Source organism: Syngnathus leptorhynchus, chromosome 20 (assembly GCF_054491065.1).
Source record: "Syngnathus leptorhynchus isolate UIUO chromosome 20, UIUO_Slep, whole genome shotgun sequence".
Lineage (NCBI taxonomy): Eukaryota > Metazoa > Chordata > Actinopteri > Syngnathiformes > Syngnathidae > Syngnathus > Syngnathus leptorhynchus.
Genome location: NC_141214.1, coordinates 5,981,498 through 6,001,795, shown reverse-complemented (window position 1 = coordinate 6,001,795; position 20,298 = coordinate 5,981,498). Strand labels below are relative to the sequence as shown.

The window sequence follows — 20,298 nt, the reverse complement described above, 5'->3', positions numbered from 1 at the left end:
GCCGCCATTGGCTGTGATGAACTATTCAATTAGTTTGAAGCGCTTTTAGTGTTGTCTTTGGGGACCTGCTCATTACTATAGGACTGATGCCCATCTTGTTTTCCCGGTGCTCCGGCTCATCAGCTGTAACACAATAAAAATCCCCCTGAAATTAAGACTGAACGACTTGATTCAAAATCACTTATCCCCTTTTCTGTATGATGTTCGGAAGGCTATACCAAAAACGCCATTCCCAATACAGCTATTGACTTTTTCACCACCACTGGCCAGATGCTTAGCCAGATAAATTTGTCTTTCATATTTTACGAAAGTGATGCTGAAAGTATCTGGTGAGATTGTTTTGCTTGGATGCACACCTGATGTTTGTCAGCTTTTGAGACTGTAACCAATGAGCTTCTTGTCGCACTGGTTTATCTGCATTTTTGATTGTTGAACAATCATCACAACATCAATCATGATGTGGTGAATTGTCTTCGTGGCACCGCTGGTCTTCATAAAACACAAAAACTCAAGCTGAAGGTTCATTACAGGCCATATCATAGAAATGTGTCTTAAATGTTTCTACTGAGGTAACAGTTCTAATATCCATTGGTAGGGCATTCCAAAGTTCTGGAGCCCGAATAGAAAATGCTCTAGACCCTGCAGACATTTTTTTGGCCCTCGGGGTCATTAAAAAAACTGGCTTTTTGTGAGCGGAGGTTACGAGACGGAACAACTAGGTCGACGAGATATGAAGGCGCTAAGCCATGCAATGGTTTATAGGTTAATAGAAGAACCTTGAAGTCACATCTTAAATGGTCCGGGAGCCAATGTAAGTTGGCTAATATTGGGCTAATATTGGGGTAATGTGATCAAATTTTCTTGTCCATGAGAGCAGCCTTGCAGCAGCATTTTGTACTAAATGTAGACTTTTGATACTGGACTTAGGAAGACCAGAGAATAAATAATATAATATCTAATAAATAGGTCTTGTCACCGTGGGATAGTAGGAAACAAAATTTACATCTCTTTGTGTGCCTTGGCATGTGAAGAAATTGACAATAAAGCAGACTTTGAAAAACATTTTTATTTTCTTTAAACAATCTTTAAAATCGAGACACAGTATGTGTGAGTTTGCTCAATCTGTAAAATGAAAATAATATGTAACACATTTGAAAACTATTCATATCATCACTATTTTATTATTTACCTGATTATAATCAATTTTCTTATATTTTTTAAAATGTATTTCATAATAATAAATTGCTTGATTAAAGAGTCTTAAGGTTTTTAAAGAATCAAATTCATCCAGATGTCAACTTTCATGATGCAACTTCCAACCGGTGGTAACCACTGACTTGATTTGTTTAATTGCACAAAACCAAAGTAAACAAACGAGATTTTCCACTTGGGTCGGCCATAGTCTTCAGGTTTTGGGTGATCAGCAGAAACTTGACAGAAACATAATTATTGTTGACTTGAAGACAAAAAACATCTGTATTTCCAAATGCGGTGCGATGAGAAAGTCTTCTGAAAGAATTCCAACACCTGAAGAAAGAGGAGTAAAATAGTGAACAAGAATCCAAATGTTCCCTAACCCACCACCAGAATCCGAAGACCACCTGTGGTCAGCATGAGCTAACTCACCATGTGACTGCTAATGCCTCTCATTCCGAAACAGACGCACAATAAGTGGAAACAGCTAAAAACAATAGAGGTTCAATTACACAAGATAATAATTTTGATAAAGAATGTCATGTCCATTCCTTTCAATGGAAAAAAAAAAAGCATTTGCAAGCGTGGTTGCTGATAAAATTTGGCTCATATCTCAGGGCACCCTTTGACGGCAGCCAACGGTGTGAGCTGACATTATCTGACGGGACTCCTCATTGACACTTTAGCTTTGAATCAAACCTTGACATGCCATGGCTGCCTTGTTAATGTGGCTCCCCCCTCCACCCTCTGCTACATGACGTCCTGTTCTTTTGCACTATGATCTGGCTGTATGCTATTAGCGTGCTTGCTCCATTTTGCTGCTCTTAATTGTCTGTCTATTTATTTTTTTATTTTTTTATTGTTTATTTATTTGGGTTATTTGCTTATTACTTATTCGTTGCTCTTGTCTGTTCGTTTTTACTCTTTGTGTTGTTTGATGTGAGTGTTGTGTACTGTCTAGTCACCGTGGGACGGTGGGAAACGTAATTTCGATCTCTTTGTGTGCCTGGCATGTGAAGAAATTGACAATAAAGCGGACTTTGACTTTGAAATAAAAGAGAAGCCAGAGGAGATTAGGAATGGTCACAAACAATGTTTTCTTTGGATGTTCCTGACGGAGCAAACATTTGTGTGACTCAACTTGTTTCATTTTGAGACGTTTGGCAAGGATCATCAACACCACCGCCGTGATCGCCATCACCAGAGTGAGGACCCCCAATGGGACGGCGATGGTCACCACCTTCTTCCTGTCTTGCTCTTCTTCACACGGCAAAGCGCGTGCGACAAAGAGAGACACGTGAACGACTGCTGTCGTGACACTGAGCCGTCACGCTCGCCCCGCAGCCAATCAGACGTGTCTGAGTCACGACAAACGCTCACCCCGGATGCGTGCGTTGCTCAGGATGCTTCCGGTGTCCAGCTTGATGACGAGGTGTTCCGAGACGCCGGCCAGCTGGAACACGCATTCGTACTCCCGCTCCGCGGCGGGCGTCACCTCCGCTTTCAGGTCGACCGAGGTCTGGAAGGTTCCGTCGTGGTTGGGGAGGGTCGCCCGCATCTCCACGTCCTCGTGGATCTCCTCGCCGTTCTTCCGCCAAAAGAGGGAAGATGTTTTGGGGTAGAAACCCGTGGCGTGGCAGGTGACTGGAGAGGAAGGCGTCTTCTGCAGGAGAGACAGCTTGGGAAGCTCTGCACGCAAAGGCAAAGATGGAGGGAAACATGAGGAGGGCAGGAAAGATGGAGAGAATGTATAGGAAAGAGCATGTGTGGAGAGCGAGAGCGAGGACAATTTACCGGTTCTTGTCAGGAAGTCCCTCCCGTTGTTCAAATGTGTCTTCAACAGCTCAGGACACACCTCGGTGAGGATCTTCTTCCTGACTTTAGTGTCCTCGTCTAATAGGTAATATTTCAATTTGGTGATGAAAGCTTGTGGATTTGCTGCGATCCATGTCATCGTCTTCGCCTCAAATGATAGGAAGTCTTCTCCATCGTAACGGTGGTGCTCCCAACCATCAACCTCACCCGTCTCATCGTCCCATTCACAGCCGCTCATCATCTGAATCATGTGAACACCTGAAAGGATCGCACGCAAGATTCAGTGGCAATAATCGGAGAGGAGCCAGCAGTGACATATTTGTTTATTAGTCATGAAAAAAAAAAATGGTATCATCATATGAAATGAATTTTACAAGCGGGCGCTTAGAGGGAAACAAACCTCCAGTTTGGTTGAAGCGCTTTTTAGCGATTTCAATGTTGCGTTTCATGATCCGCTCATTCTGCATATTGATCGCCGTCTCTACCTCCCAGAAGTAAGGATTATCTTCTGTGATTTTTTTCACCCAGTCATGTTTGGCTTTCGTTTCCCTGTGGTTGCTGTCAAACTGCAGAATTTGAACGCCGTCAACATACGCGGCCTCCAAGAACCCTGGTAGCTTTGCAACTTGAGAGATCGTCGTGAAATAATTGAGCGTGTGAAAGACTGAAAGACAAAAGCGACACACATGATCTTGCTCTGTTTTTACATTGTGCAATTCATATTTTCGATGATTCTGTCTGCAGTTGGAACATTGCAGCACTTGACATGTTGGAGTCCGAGTTTTGTTTTGTCAAGTCCAAAACCTTTAACCCAAAAGGGTTTCCATATTTCATCGATTAGATATTTATGCAGGTGTACATCATTTTGATTTGTATCGTTTTTAACTAAATATTCTAACAGTTATTATAATAGCATTGTGTTTCCGCCTAACTACGAGAGAACGAGTCTCCTATGTGAAAGAATTTTCCGCTCATGAAATGTTGACGCAGCAGACGTGAGGAATATTTAACAAACAAAAAAAGAATAAATGCCGTCAGTTCAAAATCAAGAGCGTCAATCTTTAGGATAATAAAACGAGTTGGAAGAAAAGTACAACTTACCAAGCGTCACGCTGTGTATTTGCACGGCCGCAACAAATAATGCAAGTAAATTCATGCCAAGCATCATCAAGTAGTTTTTGCCATTTTAGTCAAGCGGAGGATTTGCTCAAACATAGGACTAGTCCACTGGCGCACGCAGAAGGACAGAAAACTGCACACGGGTTATTACTTTGTTGTTGACTACCCACTGATTCTCAGGAATCTACTGTGTGGTGTAACCGGTTCTACTGGTACATGTAACTGGTATATGCCATTTAACTTTGCCGCCTTGATGGACGAGGAAAAGCCGAACTGTTCAGTTTGTTTGAGGCGCTTTTAGTGTTTTCTTTGGCGACCAGCTCATTACTAGCACTGATGCCCATGAGTTGTGATGCAATTTAAATTGCATTTCTTTCACTTTGGATGCGATTGACCATTTTAAAAACTTCCAATGTTTAGTATGTATTGTTTGATTGTCTAATATTTTGCATTTTAGATTAGATCGAATTTGATTTATCCCACAGTGGGGAAATGTTCTTGTCACAGCAGCGCACAAGAGTGCAAGAATACAAGAAACATGTGCAAAATGTAGTACTAGTAGTGGTCGAGATGATAACGGAAGGAAACCAACACTTATCCCCTATTCTCCATGATGTTCGGAGGGCTTCACCAAAACCAAACAATGTGCGACTAAACCAAACAAACAGCTATTGGCCACTGGCCAGATAAGTTTCAAATTAGTCTTTCTCATTTACTTAAGTGATAGTGAAAGTATTTGGTGAGGAAATATGTCTGGCTGCACGCCTGATGTTTACTGGTCTGCTTTTGAGGCTGTAACCAATGAGCTTCTTGGTGCACTGGTTTATCTGCATTTTTGATTGTTGAACAATCATCACGACATGAATGAAAGATGAAAGATTTACCATTCAAATCTGTTTTTCAAGTTGCACTCAAACCCAAATCTGGCATAATACTAGAATGAAAAGTATCCAACAGTTGTCAAAAAAAATAAAAACATGTCAAAAGGAATAGAAGATACATGACTACAGTTCTTTACGACTTTCAACTGGATAGGAATTGCAACATGGCAGCATTGAATACAAAAGTAGAAAAGGTAGTGGAGAAAAGAAAAATAGAAATATTTACAAAATAAAACATGGGCGCTGGAGAGGGAGCGACAGCAATGTGGACATGTTCTATCAGGGTGGATGTCAGGTCTAAGGATGAGCAGACATTAAATCACACGCTGGAACGAAGAGGAGAAGACAACCGGGATGAGTTTAGAGAAAGGAAGCTCAGTTACAATCTCCATCTGTTCTGAGTTCCTCCTCTTTTTAATGTTTTGGTTGCCCTGGTTACAGAGGCGTTGCTACACTAAAGGGAGGGGAGATAGTGGTTGTAGCAACGTTGATTAGCGAAGGAATGTAGTGTGGTGTGATTTAACACTTCATTGTCGGCCCTCGACCCCCCCGCATTGGGATTGCAGAGTCTGTTCTCTTCCCTCAACCAGTTGTCTTCCCCATGGGTGGCCGACTCCTCCTCGACTGTGATCAGATAAGTTGAAGCACGTTGAATGCCGCTTACCGGTGGAAATATGCAACTAATCCCTTGCTAAGTTTATCTTCTTAGTAAACTAACACAACACATAATAATAATAATAATAATAATAATAATAATAATATCTAGCCCTACTTAAACATTTCAACACATATTAAGTAAATGGAAGGTAACTGGTATATAAGCAGTTTCGATCATCTACAATCTATGAATCAAAGCTACAGTTAACTAAAAGGAATGAAGTCCCTTTAAACTAAACAAAGAACATTTCGCTCTGCTCATTGTTAGTGAAGGCCTCTTACAAAACAAACACAAAAGTAACATAAGGACAGGAAGGATACATCAAGCTGACGGGGATCAAAAGACATTCCTCGAACTAAATACAAAGTATTTAGTTGAAAGGGGAGTCGTAAACTCGTAAAAAGATGAGGCCTCGTGTATTGGCCGCCATTAAACAACCCAAGATCTTGCCAATAAAGAACCAACTCCAAAGTCCACACCTTTGCTTTCCTGGCTCAACGACGGACAAAACGCAACAGCGCATAACTTCAATTTGTTTCTACATTTTTGTCAGACTCGCGCTCTCGTCATTGCGGCGGACTGGGTCGAGCCAACGTGTCCTTGACCGATGAAGAGTGTGATGGGGGGGGGGGGTGGCAAAGTAGGAGCCAAAATGGTAGGTCTAAAAGGTAGGGGGCGCTATTGGAAGCCACGGCTCCTGGTACGGCAGCTGCTATAGCGACCGCGGTTGCGTTCGATGGCTCAGCCAAGCTGCCGTTTGCTCGTTCGGCGGCACAGCAACTTGGTTCGGTGCTTGCTGGATGTAAAAGTGCACCGGGTACGTCTGGCCGACATTGTTGCAACTACTCTGCGCGGGTAAATTCATAGCTAGCCTGTGATCGTACCCGGGCTGCACGTTTAAGACCGGTGGTATTTGGCAAGAACCGGGATTTAATGGCTGGAGTTGTCCTGCCGTTGGATCGGCGAAAAACGCCCGGTAATCTGCGGCAACCACGCCGCTGCTCACTGGGATTTGCTTTTCAGCGGGATTCCCAAAGCCTTGAGGGACAACGTTATCTGGACCGGCATCTACGCAACTAGTATTCGGCTTGACGAGGAAGTCACCTGGCCAATTCGGGTCACGGGGGACAACAGTGTTGGTGGACTTTTCCATGCAACTGACCGACTTGTGGAGTAAAGTATTCGGTGCCACTTGTTGCTTCCATGGATCGATGGTGCCTCTTTTGATATCCTGGTTACCGTTGCTCGGCACGATTGCCGCCGGGTTGTTGCTATTGTCTGCTGCCTTCGACATTTCTTGGTTACCACGTGCCGGGTCTCCTGAAGGCTCAACCACAGCGACCTTTGCCACCTTGGCTTGTGATAACTTCAACTCAGGCAGTGGGGTCTTATTGCTGCAAATCCAGATGAGTTGGTCCAGAGATTCAAGAGATGCTCTTTTTCTGGTGGGAAGGGATTTATCTTGACGAATTGTCGAAGTCACGCCTAGAGAAGCATGACCTTTAGCGAGAGCTTGCTCTTTTACCCAAAGACGAGATGGCATCTCGGTAACGGGGAGTCTCCTCTGCGAAGGTGCCAGGTCGTCTTTCGCTTGAGAACTTGGTTGAGCTTCAGAGATGCTTGGAGTAGACAGGTCCTCTAAGAGCAAAGTTTTGAGTTGGGAATGAGGCTCTGTTTCTGATCTTAGCCTGGTTGTTCGAGAAGATACACTATCCAAGGGGACAGTTTTATCTTTCACCTGACCAATCCAAGGCGGTTGCAAGGTAGGAGCGCCACATTCTGCGATCGTCGGTTCGGCGCTCACTCCATAACCTGGACCAGCAGTTAACTCTTGTGGAATTAGTTCTTGCTTGACTTGAAATTTCATCCTTACTTCAGACACAAGTCTGGCAGATGCAGGAGATACTGTCTCTTCAGAGGTTTTGAGAGATTGCGACAAGAGTTCAGCCTGCACCTCAGAAATGGATCCTCCAGTTTTCCTTGATTTGGACTTTGAGGGTTTCAAATCAGCCTTCACTTGAAAAGTGGACGTCTCCACAGAAGTTGGACCAGTTGTTGTTCCAGATCCAGATTCTGGAGATCTCAGCTCAGGTTCCACTTGCAAACTAGGCTGCTTCTTATCGAGTTCTACAGGGACTTTGGACTCTACGGGTATCGGTTCTTTCTTCACTTGAATAAGAGGTGGAGTTTGGTTAAGCAAACCCGATTTGTTCTCAGGAGGTCTGCATTGCGAGTGCAACGCCTCCTCTTTCACTTGGACGAAAGGTGGCGTCCTGGAGACATGACTGAAAATCCACGCTTCGGTAGGACTCGGAAAACTTCTGCCGCTCTCTTGCGGACTGACGACTGCGCTAGCTGCAGACCAAAGCGAAACGGGATTTTGGTCCCCACACAAATCCACGTCGTGTGCACTGTGTTTCTCAGATGCCTGGCTTGCTTCTAAGATAGAAAAGTTCCAAGATGAAAACACTCGATCGTTGGTCATCTAAAAGCGTCGACTTACCGATTTGCTGCGAGGAGCCGTCGGATTGGGACGTGGCACTCTGCAGCACGGTGAGCGCTTTGAAAGACATGCACGGTTGAAAAAGTGTACGAGGTCACACGGTTGGAGACATTCAACAATACCTTCTCCGGCTGGAGCGTTCCAAACGTGCTCGTACATTTCTTCAAGAAGTAAAACAACCTTGAAAAAATAAAAAGGCTTTCAGCATAAGGAGGTATTTTTGACGCTCTGATCTAGGCTACCTTTGCGTCCATCTTTTTGGATCGCTCCTCGGCAGCGACTTTCACAGCAATATCATCGAGGATATCCAGTTTCATTTCTTCGACGAGGTCCTCCTCGTACCAAAACGTCTCCAAAAAGTGAGGAAATGCTTTCAGCTGCAAGGCAAAGGCTTTTGAAGTTCAGTCACGGCAAGTTGTGAGCGACGGCGCTTGGCTCACCGTGTACATCGACTGGTGCTCCACGCTGACCATGTGCGGGCAGATACCGCTGACGGTGAACTTCTGGCAGCAGCTCGCGCACAAGTAGAAGGATGAAGACGGCCCACGACACTCGTACACCGACGCCAGACCTGATTGCGCAATTGCTTAACGTCAATAGTCATATTTCTTGGAAGGGGCGGGGCTTGTTTACCTACCGATGACTGACAGTCCCCTCACCCACAAGAACATGGACAAGTTGCTTGCAGTTCCTGTATCAAAAGTCACATGAGTGAGTTACGTCGCCACGGCGACCTTCAAGGTGAAAACCAACCAACCTGCGAGAAGAACCGCTTGCGAAACACTTTGATTCGGACTGCGCCATTTTTCACCCTTGCATTTCCCAACCGGACTCTTTGGCCGGTCTTGTCCCACCGGCGACAACCACGAGGACCTATTGGGTCCTTCAAGAGTTGGACCCGGACCGTTGACGAGCGGGTCTGAAGTTGAGGGCTCAAAGCCTTCCAGGTTTTCTTCATCTAAGGTTAAATCGATATAATCAACGGGGTGTGTCTCAGAAACCTCTTCACATTTGAGTCGGTGGATTTTCTCAAGAGCGGGCTTCAGCTCGTCGTCAGCAGTGCTAACGTGGATCTCCGTGTCAGAGGCTGAAAGATGAAATCAAAGTGGCCGTCTATTATCAACACACAGGACGCTGCTTTCTGCATTCCTTTACCTTGTTTTGGAGTGGAACTTCCTTGCGTGGAGGTGAGGGAACCTTTTTGTCCCACAGGTACCAAAGACTTGGATGCGACCCGGAATTGAGTCTCCAATCTGCGTAGCGCTAATAAAGACGTGATTATTCGAGGCGCCGTCCGAAAATTCACCGTTCCTCATTTTTTTTTACCTTGAGCCTCTGGAAGACCGGACAGCTCGTTGTACTCTTCCTCGCTCACTTCGATTGTCTGGGCAAAGAGTCGATTCATCAGAAAACCAACAAACATTTTTTTTTTCCCCCACACACACAAACTCACCTGGATGTTGCGAAGTCCCAAAGACTTCTCCACCTCACTGAAGCTGAGGGCTAACTTTTCTAGGTTGATGCTCGCCAAGTGCTCGTCATTCACCTCCGTAAATCTCCGTTTCTTGTTAAGGGCACAGCAGCGTCAACATCTCAAGTAGCGGACGGACGCCTTAATGAAGTCGGGGCACGTACGATGTAGTTATGCAAATGAACGTTTTCCGTGGGGTGACTGGAGCGTTCCAATCGGATGCGGCATAGCGTGCAGTAGGATTGCTTCCTCCCGTCGCTGTTGACCGCAACGATGAAGCTCAGCCCTGAAAAGAAATTCAAAGGTCGTTTTGGAACAAGGACCCTTCAAGACAGCCAACACGGCTACGTACCGACTTTAGAAAGAGCCGGCTTGGCTTTGCTGTGCGACGGCTGGGCTGTGGTGGTCGGGGGTCGGGCGGACGAGCGCGTCTTACAGACCCGAGTTTCTGTGTCACTGTTGACGCCCCCCTTGGTGTTCACCTTCTTGGAACTCTGTGCTTCGGATTTTTGAGATCCAACCGCCGCCTCCGCCGCGGGCATCGGGTTTTTCCGGGCTGTGCTGCTAGGGCTTCGTGAAGCTTCGATTTCGGGTTCAGCTTTGGGTGCTTTGTGCAACGAGGGGGACACGACGAGCGAAGGTTTAGGGCTGGATTGGGCCGCCGCAAACTTGGAGGCAGCCGCACAGTGAGCGACGGGAGCCGTTCCGTGAATGCTATTCGATGGTGCGGGCTTGGTGCCAGTCGTAGTATGAATGGTTTTGGTACCGGTGGCGCCATTGCTGCCTGTGGTGGGCTTGGTGGGGGGAGTTGAAGGCGGGTCGAGTCCATGCAAGGTGGACTTGCTTGGCTTTTCTTCATGCGGCGAGATTTCTCTGGCGCTCCTTCGTTGTCTTTTGCAGACCGGCTCGTCATCCAGGGCATCACCAAGTGTTTTTTCCTCACCTTCGGTTTTTCCTTGCTCACTCTTTTGTGGCCTCGTCTCACTCACCGTCTTTTGGAGGTCGGAGGTCCCATTACTGTCTTTGGGACTTTCCTTGGTATTTGTTGATGAATGTGTGGGTTCTTTGCTGTTTGCGGCTGTTGATGTCACAGTTTCTTTCGGCACTTGAAGATAAAAAGTTAAAAATCTTTTATTAGTTCTGACAAGAAACAAACGGAGCCTCTGGGCCGACACGAAAGCCAGCACGGTTTTTCGTTTGTCTTACCCAACGCTGCTCGAGGCAGGACGTGGGGCATGAGCGGACTCTTGCTCTTCCTTCGCTTTGCTGCACCAAGGATCAATTTCACTGACGAGCAAAAATGGAGGAAGAAAATTGTCGGGGTTTTATATATTTTTAAAGAAATATTTGGTCGCTAAAACACAGAGAAAACGCTAAGACATTCACCTTTTTTGTAACTGCACGGTTCCTCGATGGGCTTATCCAACGTTATTGTCTACGTGGGAGACAAGATTTAGTTGTGGTCGCGTCATTTGGGTTTCTAACTGGGCTTTGTTACTTGCCTGCATAAAAGACACGTTGTGAAGGCGTGCAGCCTGGGCCGCCAGGTCCAGTAAAACCTTGATACCACAACCGGGGCTCAGCGAGCCGGGGTGGAATCGGTCCTTTTGAACGTCACCGGTGTCAACATTTGCGGCTCTTTGAACATTCGGGTCGAGCGGAAGGACTCACGAGAAACACGACGACGTGTTCCCAGCTGAAAACGTGCGCGTAGCCCTCCTGGCTCGTGAGCCGCCTCCCGCACAGCAGACACATCACAGAATTGTACGTGGCGTGACGGGCTGCGTTGTGGACCTCGTGCGACGCCAGGAAATTGCACCCTGCGATGGGGTTTACTCTTTCAGCACCCGCAGGGGAGGGACAGCTCCTGAGCGACTCACCCAAAAGTGGGAAGGTTTTGTGTTCGTGGAGGCGGCTGAACGTCTGGCAAGCCGGCACTGAAAAACAATTCAGAATTCGCTCAGCTTTGTGAGCTCAAAGTGTGTAAATCTGCGGCGAGCGTTTACCGTTGCGTTTCATCACGACGACGTAGCTCGTTAGTTTGTCCGTCACTGCGGACACACAAATGAGAAAATTCAAATGTCACGCAAACTGCCATTTTGTCCGCTTTGGATACGGACCTTTCTGGTAACTTGGTGGGTCGATGCTTTTTAACATCGAGGAGGGTAAATCCACCACCTGGGAAACGGATTTTGGAGGGGTTAACTAAAATCTTTTAGATTTTTTTTTTCTCCTCAAAGTCCTTTTTCACCTTCACAACCACCTGACTCCACCCTCTTTCCTTCTCTTCTGCCTCCACCTCGGACTGCAAGAACCGGCGTCCCAGAACATGTCGCCAACCAAATGGCAGTCGCCAGGGATTCAGATGCAACTAGAAGATTAAAAAAAAAAAAAAAAAACTGGTCAGCATTAAGCCCGTGTTCGGTGTGACTGGTGTGGGAGAGCTGACCAGTGTTTGCAGGAAATGCTTGTGTGAGTTCAAATGTTTGGCCAGCGTTGACTGGGGGAAGGCTTCCTGGCATGCGTAACAAACGCAAACGACGTCCGACGCCGGCGCTGCCGAGCTGAGGCAGAACACCATCATGGACGTGCCTATTTGACAAAAACACACACTTATCACCGTCGTCACGGTCAGAATGTCAAAATGGACACCGGGACGAATATCACCTCGCAGCATGTGCTTTACAAGTTGGTCGAAGATATTTTGCAGACCTGGCAGACAAGGAATGCTGTCTTTGATTTCTTGCGTGTCGGCCGACGAATCCATGTTACTGTGACTGGAGATGCTCTTCGTTGTCTGGAATCAAAATCTATGAGGCGAGCACACAGCCATCCGACATTCAAGTGCCCGACGCTCACCGTTTTGTGCGCCGTGCTTTGCACGTGCTGCAAATATTCCTCGGGCTTGTAGCACTGAATGTTACAGTTCTGCAAATATAATAATTTATTCCAAACTTTGCTTACAGGTGTCCTAAAATGGCTGACTCGGCAAAGTGACAACAATGTGTCGTCTTTACCTGACAACATATTTTGTACGAGTTCTCGGCAGAATCTACCAGAGGAAATAAATAAATTTGAGGCCAAACATTTAATTGTACAAAACAAAAATAAAATAATGACTCACCCGGAGGTGGACATTTGTTGTCCGTCTCATGCATGGGCTTCACATCTGTCAGAATGAGACAGACTTGAGGCTCTGGCTCGCTCCCAATACCCGAGACGGACAGATTTACCTTTGAGCAGCGTGGGAAGCTGGACAAACATGCTGAGCCAGCGCATCACTGGGGAGAAGAAGCAAATCCCCTAAACAGGGCGAAACGATTCATTCGACGAGAGGCGGGCCACGTACCTTGGAAGTAGCTCGACGACGCGTACGCGGCAGTAAGCCAATAAGGCAAATTTAGGAACTAAAGAAATGATGAAAAAGAATTTAAGAGCAGTGTACGCAAACCCGCCAAGACTGAACCGAGCCATTCAACAAACCTTAAGCGGTCCGACCTTATCCACGTCGGCCTGCTTTAAAATGTTCCGCCTTCCCGTATTGATGGTATCTGTAAGGCTCTAAAGAGACGCAAGGTGTGGAGGGAGAGGCGGCAAAAAAAACTTTTGAAAAGTAAGCTCCACTCACGTAGTAGTTGCATTTGTGGCAGCTGGAGTTGACGTGCTCCAAGATATCATGACCCATCACGAGCTCCTCGCAGACGTGGCACAAGTATAAAACGATGTCCATTCCCGGACTAAAACAAACGGTCAGCAGTTGCAGTCCTACGAGAAGCGCTCCAATTCAGCCATCATAGCGCAACAAAGCAACGAGCTCTTTTCTAACAGAAGCCTGATTATAGCCACTTTGTGCTCTTATCTCTTATCGCTACGACGGTCAGCTAGCAGACGTTTCCATTCCCGGGTGGAACACGAGTCAAGGTTACAAGCAAAAGACAAAACGTTCTAGTCAGCACTTCAAAATCAAAATACATTGTCAAGCCTCCCAGCTAGCTTAACCTACGTGTTAGCCGTTTGCTGCTTAATACAAGCTAGGCTACGCTTTCTGAACTTGAGCCATTTTTTTATTTATTTAATAAAACACACAAATCAGAGGCTAAACTATTATCACCAAACCTAAAATGGGATGTTGTGTGGGTTGATAGACGCTTCGGTCCATAATAATGATGCTCGGGATCTTGCCTGGAGAGAAAAGGTGAAGTGAATAAGTTCAAAATCAAGGTCTCTCGTTTCAGACTTGACAAACAACACACACCGGTGCGATATTGTTTTAAAAAATAAAGCAGAGAGAGAGAGAACGGCTCCTTCCTCAATTGGCTCCGTTTCAGGGATTGACCAAGGAGGAATAGAAAACGGCTTACCGGGAAGCGAGTGGATCTCTGTGAAGTTCAGAAAGGTTACTTGTTAAGAGTCGTAGCTTGAGCATGATTAGTGATGGCTGGAGTAATACGCTACCTGTCTCAAACACTTGGGTCATTTTCTGGAAAAAAAAACAAAAAACATTCAATGTCAGAACTTTTAAACAAAATGCCGAGTGAGCGATTAACGTCGGTGCCAAACCTTCTGGTGCTCTTTCGAGAATATGTGACGCTTGAACTCGGCAAATATTTTGTATTTTGTGAGGCACATCTACAACAAAAGCAACACAAAAGTCAAGGTTGAAGTAATTGGAAACAAGTTATTCCAAATTCACTCATTATTGTGCTGAATAGCGTGGCAAGAAAGGACGCTTCGGAAAAGGTCGAGTTGCATCGGTCCACACGAATACAAAAACTTCGCAATTCGAGATGACTATCTAACCTGTCAATCAGCCAAAGAGGACCAAAACAGGAACCGTATCCCAACTGTCCCGGTTAAAGTGCTTGACCAACAATCTTTTTAGTGTAATGTTTATTGAATTGCAAAAAAGTGTCAACATTCAATTCGCTATTGGAGGGGGGTTGTTCGGATTATGTTAAGGGGAAGACCAAAAGCATCCCAAGATCTGGTCTTGACGATTGTCCCAATTTGCATAACAATAACTGAATCAACATATAGTTGGGCCTGCTCCATTATCTTAACTGATGACATCAGCTAAAATGACTCCAGAGAAGGAGGGTGGCCGGTACCACATTGGAAACACAATGGTAGTTCACCATTGTCATGTTCTTGGTCCCTAAATTCTTCTGTTAGTTCCTAAAACGTCTTCCTGGGCTCCTCCGTCAAAACATGAAGGTTGTGTACAATATTTACTGGTAAATGTCATTAAAAGTTTAGACTATATGCATTACATACACGCCAGGCTTGAGTTACGATGGAATAAAACTTTTTTTCAAGTAAGTTTCAAAGTACTCTTAAGATGCAAAGACACAAAAGAAAGCAAAGTAACAAACTTTAGCATATTTATGGGGCTGACGAGAACAGTTACAAAGTCTTCACCTACATGGCAAACAGCCATTTTAAATCAAATAGCAAAAGGAGAACACGGTACATAATATCCAAAGTTTTGTTAAAACAAACGGGAAAAAGGACGAGTACGTCAGACTCAAATGTTATTTTTTCCCCGCAAGGAACTATAACATGCACAATGCACAGCAAAAATGATGGATGAAAAAGTCCCCCATCATCCACTCCCTTAGAAAATGTGTTGTTTTGTATTAAATACATAGGTAAATATCAAATATGCGTAATTCTGCTAACACTTACCTGGCATGCAAGACCGTCGCACCATTTGCTCGCTTCAAAGTACATTTCGAAAAACGAAGCCGTTTAAATAATGTTTAAAGTTAAACTTGCGTTGTGAGTCGAGTAACGGTGGAAGGTCAAAGTAGGAAATCAACGCCAACTAGTGTTGGCTCCTGAGTGAACAATTCGTTCAAAAGAACGAATCTTTTCAGTGAACGAGAGTGAACGAATCATTTCCGAAAGTGATTCGTTCTTTTTTCAGTTCATATGACTTCAAACAGTAACTGTCAGTAATGCGCATTGAAGCTGGTGCCACCTCGCCGTAAAACAAAACGAAGAAGAAAATGACTTAAATTTCCGTTCACGAACGAGTCGTGGATTGCATTTCCCATTCACCAACGAACGAATCAGTGAGTGAACGAATCGGTGAGTGAACGAATCGGTGAGTGAACGAATCGGTGAGTGAACGAATCGGTGAGTGAACAAATCGGTGAGTGAACAAATCAGTGAGTGAACAAATCAGTGAGTGAACAAATCAGTGAGCGAGACTCATGATCTCATCTCTCTCAATCTCAACTACAAAATAAAGGATACAAAGACACGTTTAGTCTCCCTGACTTTAATTGTCCAACAAATCTTTTTTTTTAAACACACTTTGATACATTTGATCACTATTATGACCTTTTTTGTAATCGGAGTTTTCTTGTAATATGTCATCCTTGTAATATTACAACTTCTTTCAGAAACATTTTGACCTCAGATTTTGTGTTTATTCTAGTGATATTATGACTTTGTTCTTGAAATATAAAAGACAAACCAACAAAACACACAAGTCATCAGTCATTGCACCAATTGCATGGTTGGTTCAAGTGGGCCTAAAAGAGGGGGGGGGGCTCAGAACCCAACATTGTCATACATACACATAAGACACACTAATAATAAAAGTAGACCAGGTTAAAACAAAAGATAGAAAATCTGATGACTAATGAAAAATGGAGTGATATGATTGGATCTTTCGCCGCACGGTACCAACTCGTTTCAGGACTAAAATTGTTCTTATGGACTAGAGCCAAGTAGGTACTTGCATTGTAAAATAGAGGCAATGACACACATACAACACAAGCACATACACACACACTCGCAAACACACAGATGCACATTTTTGTAAACAAAAAAAAACCTAAACGAAACCAACAGTTACAGTATTTGTCAGAGGACGTTCTTTTCGTGAATTTCGTACGGCCTTCGGGACCTTAAAACGATCCCGGATCGAGAAAGCTTCTTCACCCCGACGTAAAATCTCACAATTGAGATGACACTCGACCCTCCCCGAAACCCCTTGGGCTTCCCCGCCGCCCGCGAGTCCCATCATAGCTCGTCATGCGAGGCGGCTTCGTCTGCTTTGAGCTTGAATTCGGCGGCGGTGATTTTACCGTCGCTGTCGCGGTCCTGGTTATTGAACATGTTGTCGATGATGCGCTGCGGGTCGAAACCGGGCGCCAGGCGACCTCTGCCTTCCTTTACCTGCCGCAGGATGTAGTCGTTGAACTGCGGGACGAAAAGAGCAGTCGGCGGATGCAAAACGACAACCTTCCAAATACGACGGACACCTTTGGGGTGACGTACCTCGGCCGGTTCCACCTGCTCGTTCTTGTCGGTATCCATTTCGGTGAAGAGGTCGCCGCTCACCTCCTGGTTCCAGATGAACATGTAGCCTTCGGGGAGTCCCTCCTCCATTTCCATCAACTCGATGTCGAAGACAAGAACCGCGCTGCCCGGAACCTGGTCAACTAAAAGCATATTAGCACTTAGCTTTAGCTTCTGTGCTGAATTGGCAATCTGTAGACGCACTGGGTGCTTTGCGCGTGAAACACACCGACTCCGTCTTCTCCGTAGCCGAGGTGCGGCGGGACGACGAGGTGTCTCCGCTCGCCCACGCACATTCCCAACATTCCTTCCTCCATCCCGGGCACCACCTGGTTGGTGCCCAATACGATGTTGTACGTTTTCCCGTAGCTGTACCTTGCATCACAGACAGAGGGAGACGTTTCAATTAACGTGGAGGCTAGATGGTGCGTTCAATGTGTATTAAATTGAGTAAGGACAAAGGGTTAGGCTTTGATCCCATGCTAAATCCACCAACAGGATGTAGCTGAAATATAAAAACAGGATGAAGCTGCAATGGCATACCTGAGAAGATGTCAGTTGCCGGAGAAAATGTCACCCCGACCCAACAGGTCATTTTAACCAAATTCGTATTTTTTGGAACGAGGTCAATCGATCGCTCGACCTATTCCACCTAATTAGCATTTTACACCTTTTGTATCCTTTTCCCCTCTTTTTGCTATTTTTTGAGTTTATAATCGAGAGAATTTCGCGACCGCATAATTTCGCTTGAATGAGAATGGTGAGAATTGTAATTCTTTTTCTTACTGATTCATTAAATTTCTACTTTATAATCACTTAATTCGATTCATGATCATTTTTGTGCTTTAATTCTTTGGATTCAATTTCGACCGAATCACTCACGTGGAGTCGATGGGGCTTCCGTCCACGAGCGTGGCGTTGTAGTGATACTTGACAAAGTCGCCTTTCTTAGTCAGCTTGTCGCAAGTGTCCGGCTTGCTCGTGACCGACATGACGGCGCCGTCCGACGGGTTGTGGAAGTCGATGATGTGGACGTCGAAGACCAGCACGGCTGAGCCGGGGATCTTGGAGCCGGTGCCCTCTTCGCCGTAGGCCAAGTGTGGCGGGATGGTGATGGTGCGCCGCTCGCCCATGCACACGCCGATCAGCCCCTCGTCCATGCCGGCGATCACGTAGCCGCGACCCACGTAGGTGTCGTACGTGCGGTTGCGAGAGTAGCTGCAAAAACGAAATAATTGATTAAAATATATTGACTGAAAATATCGGAACCCTTTCAGGAGATTGTTATAGTCTGTGCTTATTTCATTGTTTGCTTCAAACCATCAGAGCACGCAATTCTGCTCCCTTGCTCATCCTTGACACACGCTGCCATCTTGTGGCTGTCCAGGAGAGGTGCACCCCTCACAGCTTCTCACCTGGAGTCAAAGAAGGTTCCGTCGAGGAGGCTTCCGTTGTAGTGGTAGCGCACAAAGTCTCCCTCCACCGACTTCCGGGGGCACGGGTCAGGCACTTGCTGGTTGCTAATGGTGATGGTGTCACTGGGGTTGTGCAGATCCAGGAGGACCACGTCAAAAACCAAGGACGCCTGACCCGGGATGTCGCTACCTGATGGACAACTTGGATGTGACTTTCACAGAAATTCGGAGAACAACGTTTTTTGGGGGTGCAGCCGCACTGACCGTCTCCGTTCTCGCCGTATCCGAGCGCCGGCGGCATGGTGATGATGCGTCTCTCGCCCAAGCACATCCCGAGCAAGCCCTGATCCATGCCGGCAATCAACCATCCGATCCCCACGTAGGTGTTGTACGTCCGCATGCGAGTGTGGCTGCCGTGGAAAATTCCGCTTTTGTCAACAACCACTTTCACATTTTTTGACTCTTTTTTGTGGTCCGACGATCCGATTTACCTGGAGTCAAACAGCGTCCCGTCCAGCAGCGTGCCATTGTAGTGGTAGCGCACGTAGTCGGAAACCTCCACCTTGCGGGCGCAGATGGCGGGAGTGTGGTAGGTGTTGATCTGCACGCCATCCTCGGGATTCCACACATCCAGCAGCAGCACATCAAAATGGAGGATGGCGTCCGCCGGGATGAGGTCACCTGAAACATATATACGGACGTGAAACCCTCAGTCACATACGAACTACATGATACCACGTGGATATTGAACGCACCGTATCCTTTCTTTCCGTAGGCCAGGTGCGGCGGGATTTTAACCAGCGCTCTCTCGTTGACGCACATGCCCACCAGAGCTTTGTCCATGCCTTGGATCAGCTGACCCTTGCCCACAAACACGTTGTAGGTGCTGCCGCGGTCGTAACTGCAACACAAAATGACAGTTGCCATAATCGTAGCAAACAGAATCTGAACCACTTTTGTTCACATTAAGTAGACTAAACGTTCATTCATTTAAATTCAATTAAAGAGGGAGTCAATTTGATCTCTAGTCCTGGATGGATTTGAGCCTGGATAGGGCAAAGAGGGCCTGAACTGCTTTCTGTTCAAATATTTAAAATGAGCATTCAGTCAGTGCTTTTAATAAAAGTAGTATATAATGCATATTCTGCATTAATTTCCCTTTTAAGTACTTTTTGGGTTCTATTTGAACATGTGTGCCCCCCACCCAGCACAGCTCAGAAATGTTGCCTGCGTGGCTCTCTGGTACCAACCCACAAGCCGAAAGAAATTCTCACGGTGTACCAACTGCGCGTGCGTGCAGGCTCACCTGGAGTCAAACTTTTTGCCGTCCGGGAACATTCCGTTGTAATGGTACCGGACGTAGTCCCCTACTTTGACGGCGCGCGCGCACTTCTCTGGAACGAAAGTCTTTTCGATCACGATGTCGTCTAACGGAGCCAAGGGCGCGCTGCAGGCGGCCAGCGCCACCAGAATCGCCAGACATCCGAACCCGTTAACGCCTGGTTGCATTTTGTTGAAAATGTGCATCGACTTTGAGGAGATGGCAAAACTTCCTGATGATGTCCTTCTTTCCTTGCTTCCTTCCCCCGGTTGGTTTCCTAAGAGTCTGCGCAGAGTTGGACCGAAAGTTCTGCCTTACCGGTCCCTGGTGTTTAAGAAACGCAGTCAAGTTTAACGTCACCAAGACAACATCCGGTTTAGCAGCCAAAATAAAAGCTTACATTATCATGTTTAACAGCTTTCTGCTGGTGGCAACGTATTAATATGAATAGATTGGCATAAATTGGTTATATCAAGATTCAGACACGTATTAAAAACCCACGCTTAAGCCCCTTTAGTTACTTTTTATTCGGACGACATTTGTTTTTAGCCTTGCTTTATCTACGCGAGCTTGACAAATCCCCCAGGCGTTAATGGGCGAGCCTTTTTTT

General features: G+C 46.0%; 3 protein-coding genes across 10 annotated transcripts; all 3 read right to left on the bottom strand.

The window, feature by feature from the left end:
• Positions 1-1,333: 1,333 nt before the first annotated feature.
• On the bottom strand, positions 1,334-5,205 carry LOC147041168 (patr class I histocompatibility antigen, CH28 alpha chain-like). Of its 5 annotated transcripts, none has more exons than XM_085900186.1 (6): positions 4,111-5,205; positions 3,410-3,673; positions 2,575-3,267; positions 2,336-2,454; positions 1,627-1,681; positions 1,334-1,527 (listed from the first exon to the last, which is right to left on the bottom strand). In XM_085900186.1, the coding sequence occupies exons 1-5, from the start codon at positions 4,175-4,177 to the stop codon at positions 1,637-1,639; spliced, it is 1,188 nt and encodes a 395-aa protein (XP_085756312.1). In that variant the 5' UTR covers positions 4,178-5,205; the 3' UTR covers positions 1,334-1,527; positions 1,627-1,636. The 5 variants fall into 5 exon arrangements, with proteins under 5 accessions (XP_085756312.1, XP_085756311.1, XP_085756313.1 ...); XM_085900185.1 differs by having other exon boundaries at positions 1,627-2,454; positions 2,575-2,883; positions 2,989-3,267; positions 4,111-4,791; XM_085900187.1 differs by having other exon boundaries at positions 1,627-2,454; positions 2,575-2,883; positions 2,989-3,267; positions 3,410-3,567; positions 4,111-4,255.
• Positions 5,206-5,364: 159 nt separating this feature from the next.
• On the bottom strand, positions 5,365-15,471 carry LOC147041167 (uncharacterized). 2 transcript variants are annotated; one of them, XM_085900181.1, is made up of 34 exons: positions 15,327-15,471; positions 14,202-14,270; positions 14,097-14,121; positions 14,003-14,020; positions 13,758-13,823; positions 13,270-13,406; positions 13,125-13,202; positions 12,991-13,048; positions 12,875-12,922; positions 12,766-12,810; positions 12,659-12,693; positions 12,501-12,569; positions 12,309-12,438; positions 12,091-12,233; positions 11,893-12,012; positions 11,762-11,819; positions 11,648-11,692; positions 11,522-11,578; positions 11,313-11,461; positions 11,144-11,245; positions 11,028-11,076; positions 10,848-10,928; positions 9,994-10,746; positions 9,806-9,927; positions 9,624-9,734; positions 9,497-9,554; positions 9,326-9,433; positions 8,928-9,257; positions 8,808-8,861; positions 8,611-8,741; positions 8,413-8,547; positions 8,293-8,350; positions 8,171-8,227; positions 5,365-8,106 (listed from the first exon to the last, which is right to left on the bottom strand). In XM_085900181.1, exons 1-34 carry the CDS (start codon positions 15,369-15,371, stop codon positions 6,380-6,382), a joined length of 5,271 nt encoding a protein of 1,756 aa, XP_085756307.1. In that variant the 5' UTR covers positions 15,372-15,471; the 3' UTR covers positions 5,365-6,379. The 2 variants fall into 2 exon arrangements, with proteins under 2 accessions (XP_085756307.1, XP_085756308.1); XM_085900182.1 differs by lacking the exons at positions 5,365-8,106; positions 8,171-8,227; positions 8,293-8,350; ... (1 more) ...; positions 8,611-8,741; positions 8,808-8,861 and having other exon boundaries at positions 9,068-9,257; positions 9,326-9,423.
• A 439-nt stretch (positions 15,472-15,910) lies between these two features.
• Positions 15,911-20,224, bottom strand: fkbp9 (FKBP prolyl isomerase 9). Of its 3 annotated transcripts, XM_085901099.1 has the most exons (10): positions 20,089-20,224; positions 19,674-20,012; positions 19,123-19,268; positions 18,859-19,048; positions 18,632-18,777; positions 18,368-18,557; positions 17,835-18,170; positions 17,182-17,327; positions 16,932-17,095; positions 15,911-16,853 (listed from the first exon to the last, which is right to left on the bottom strand). In XM_085901099.1, the coding sequence occupies exons 2-10, from the start codon at positions 19,892-19,894 to the stop codon at positions 16,674-16,676; spliced, it is 1,719 nt and encodes a 572-aa protein (XP_085757225.1). In that variant the 5' UTR covers positions 19,895-20,012; positions 20,089-20,224; the 3' UTR covers positions 15,911-16,673. The 3 variants fall into 3 exon arrangements, with proteins under 3 accessions (XP_085757225.1, XP_085757224.1, XP_085757226.1); XM_085901098.1 differs by lacking the exon at positions 20,089-20,224 and having other exon boundaries at positions 19,674-20,070; XM_085901100.1 differs by lacking the exon at positions 20,089-20,224 and having other exon boundaries at positions 16,932-17,087; positions 19,674-20,070.
• Positions 20,225-20,298: the final 74 nt, after the last annotated feature.

What these genes read in the sequence shown, in the direction of transcription:
- fkbp9 (XM_085901099.1), bottom strand. Translation starts at nt 19,894, where the DNA reads ATGCACATTTTCAACAAAATGCAACCAGGCGTTAACGGGTTCGGATGT. An exon ending in CTACGGAGAAGACGGAGTCG is followed by an intron (nt 17,096 to 17,181) that starts GTGTGTTTCACG and finishes ATATGCTTTTAG; the next exon opens with TTGACCAGGTTCCGGGCAGC. An exon ending in AGCAGGTGGAACCGGCCGAG is followed by an intron (nt 16,854 to 16,931) that starts GTACGTCACCCC and finishes TTCGTCCCGCAG; the next exon opens with TTCAACGACTACATCCTGCG.
- LOC147041167 (XM_085900181.1), bottom strand. Translation starts at nt 15,371, where the DNA reads ATGTACTTTGAAGCGAGCAAATGGTGCGACGGTCTTGCATGCCAG. An exon ending in GCGACGGTCTTGCATGCCAG is followed by an intron (nt 14,271 to 15,326) that starts GTAAGTGTTAGC and finishes CTTTTGTTGTAG; the next exon opens with ATGTGCCTCACAAAATACAA. An exon ending in GCCACAAATGCAACTACTAC is followed by an intron (nt 13,203 to 13,269) that starts GTGAGTGGAGCT and finishes GCGTCTCTTTAG; the next exon opens with AGCCTTACAGATACCATCAA.
- LOC147041168 (XM_085900183.1), bottom strand. Translation starts at nt 4,177, where the DNA reads ATGATGCTTGGCATGAATTTACTTGCATTATTTGTTGCGGCCGTGCAA. An exon ending in GCGCTTCAACCAAACTGGAG is followed by an intron (nt 3,268 to 3,409) that starts GTTTGTTTCCCT and finishes CGATCCTTTCAG; the next exon opens with GTGTTCACATGATTCAGATG. An exon ending in GAGCAACGCACGCATCCGGG is followed by an intron (nt 2,455 to 2,574) that starts GTGAGCGTTTGT and finishes TGCCGTGTGAAG; the next exon opens with AAGAGCAAGACAGGAAGAAG.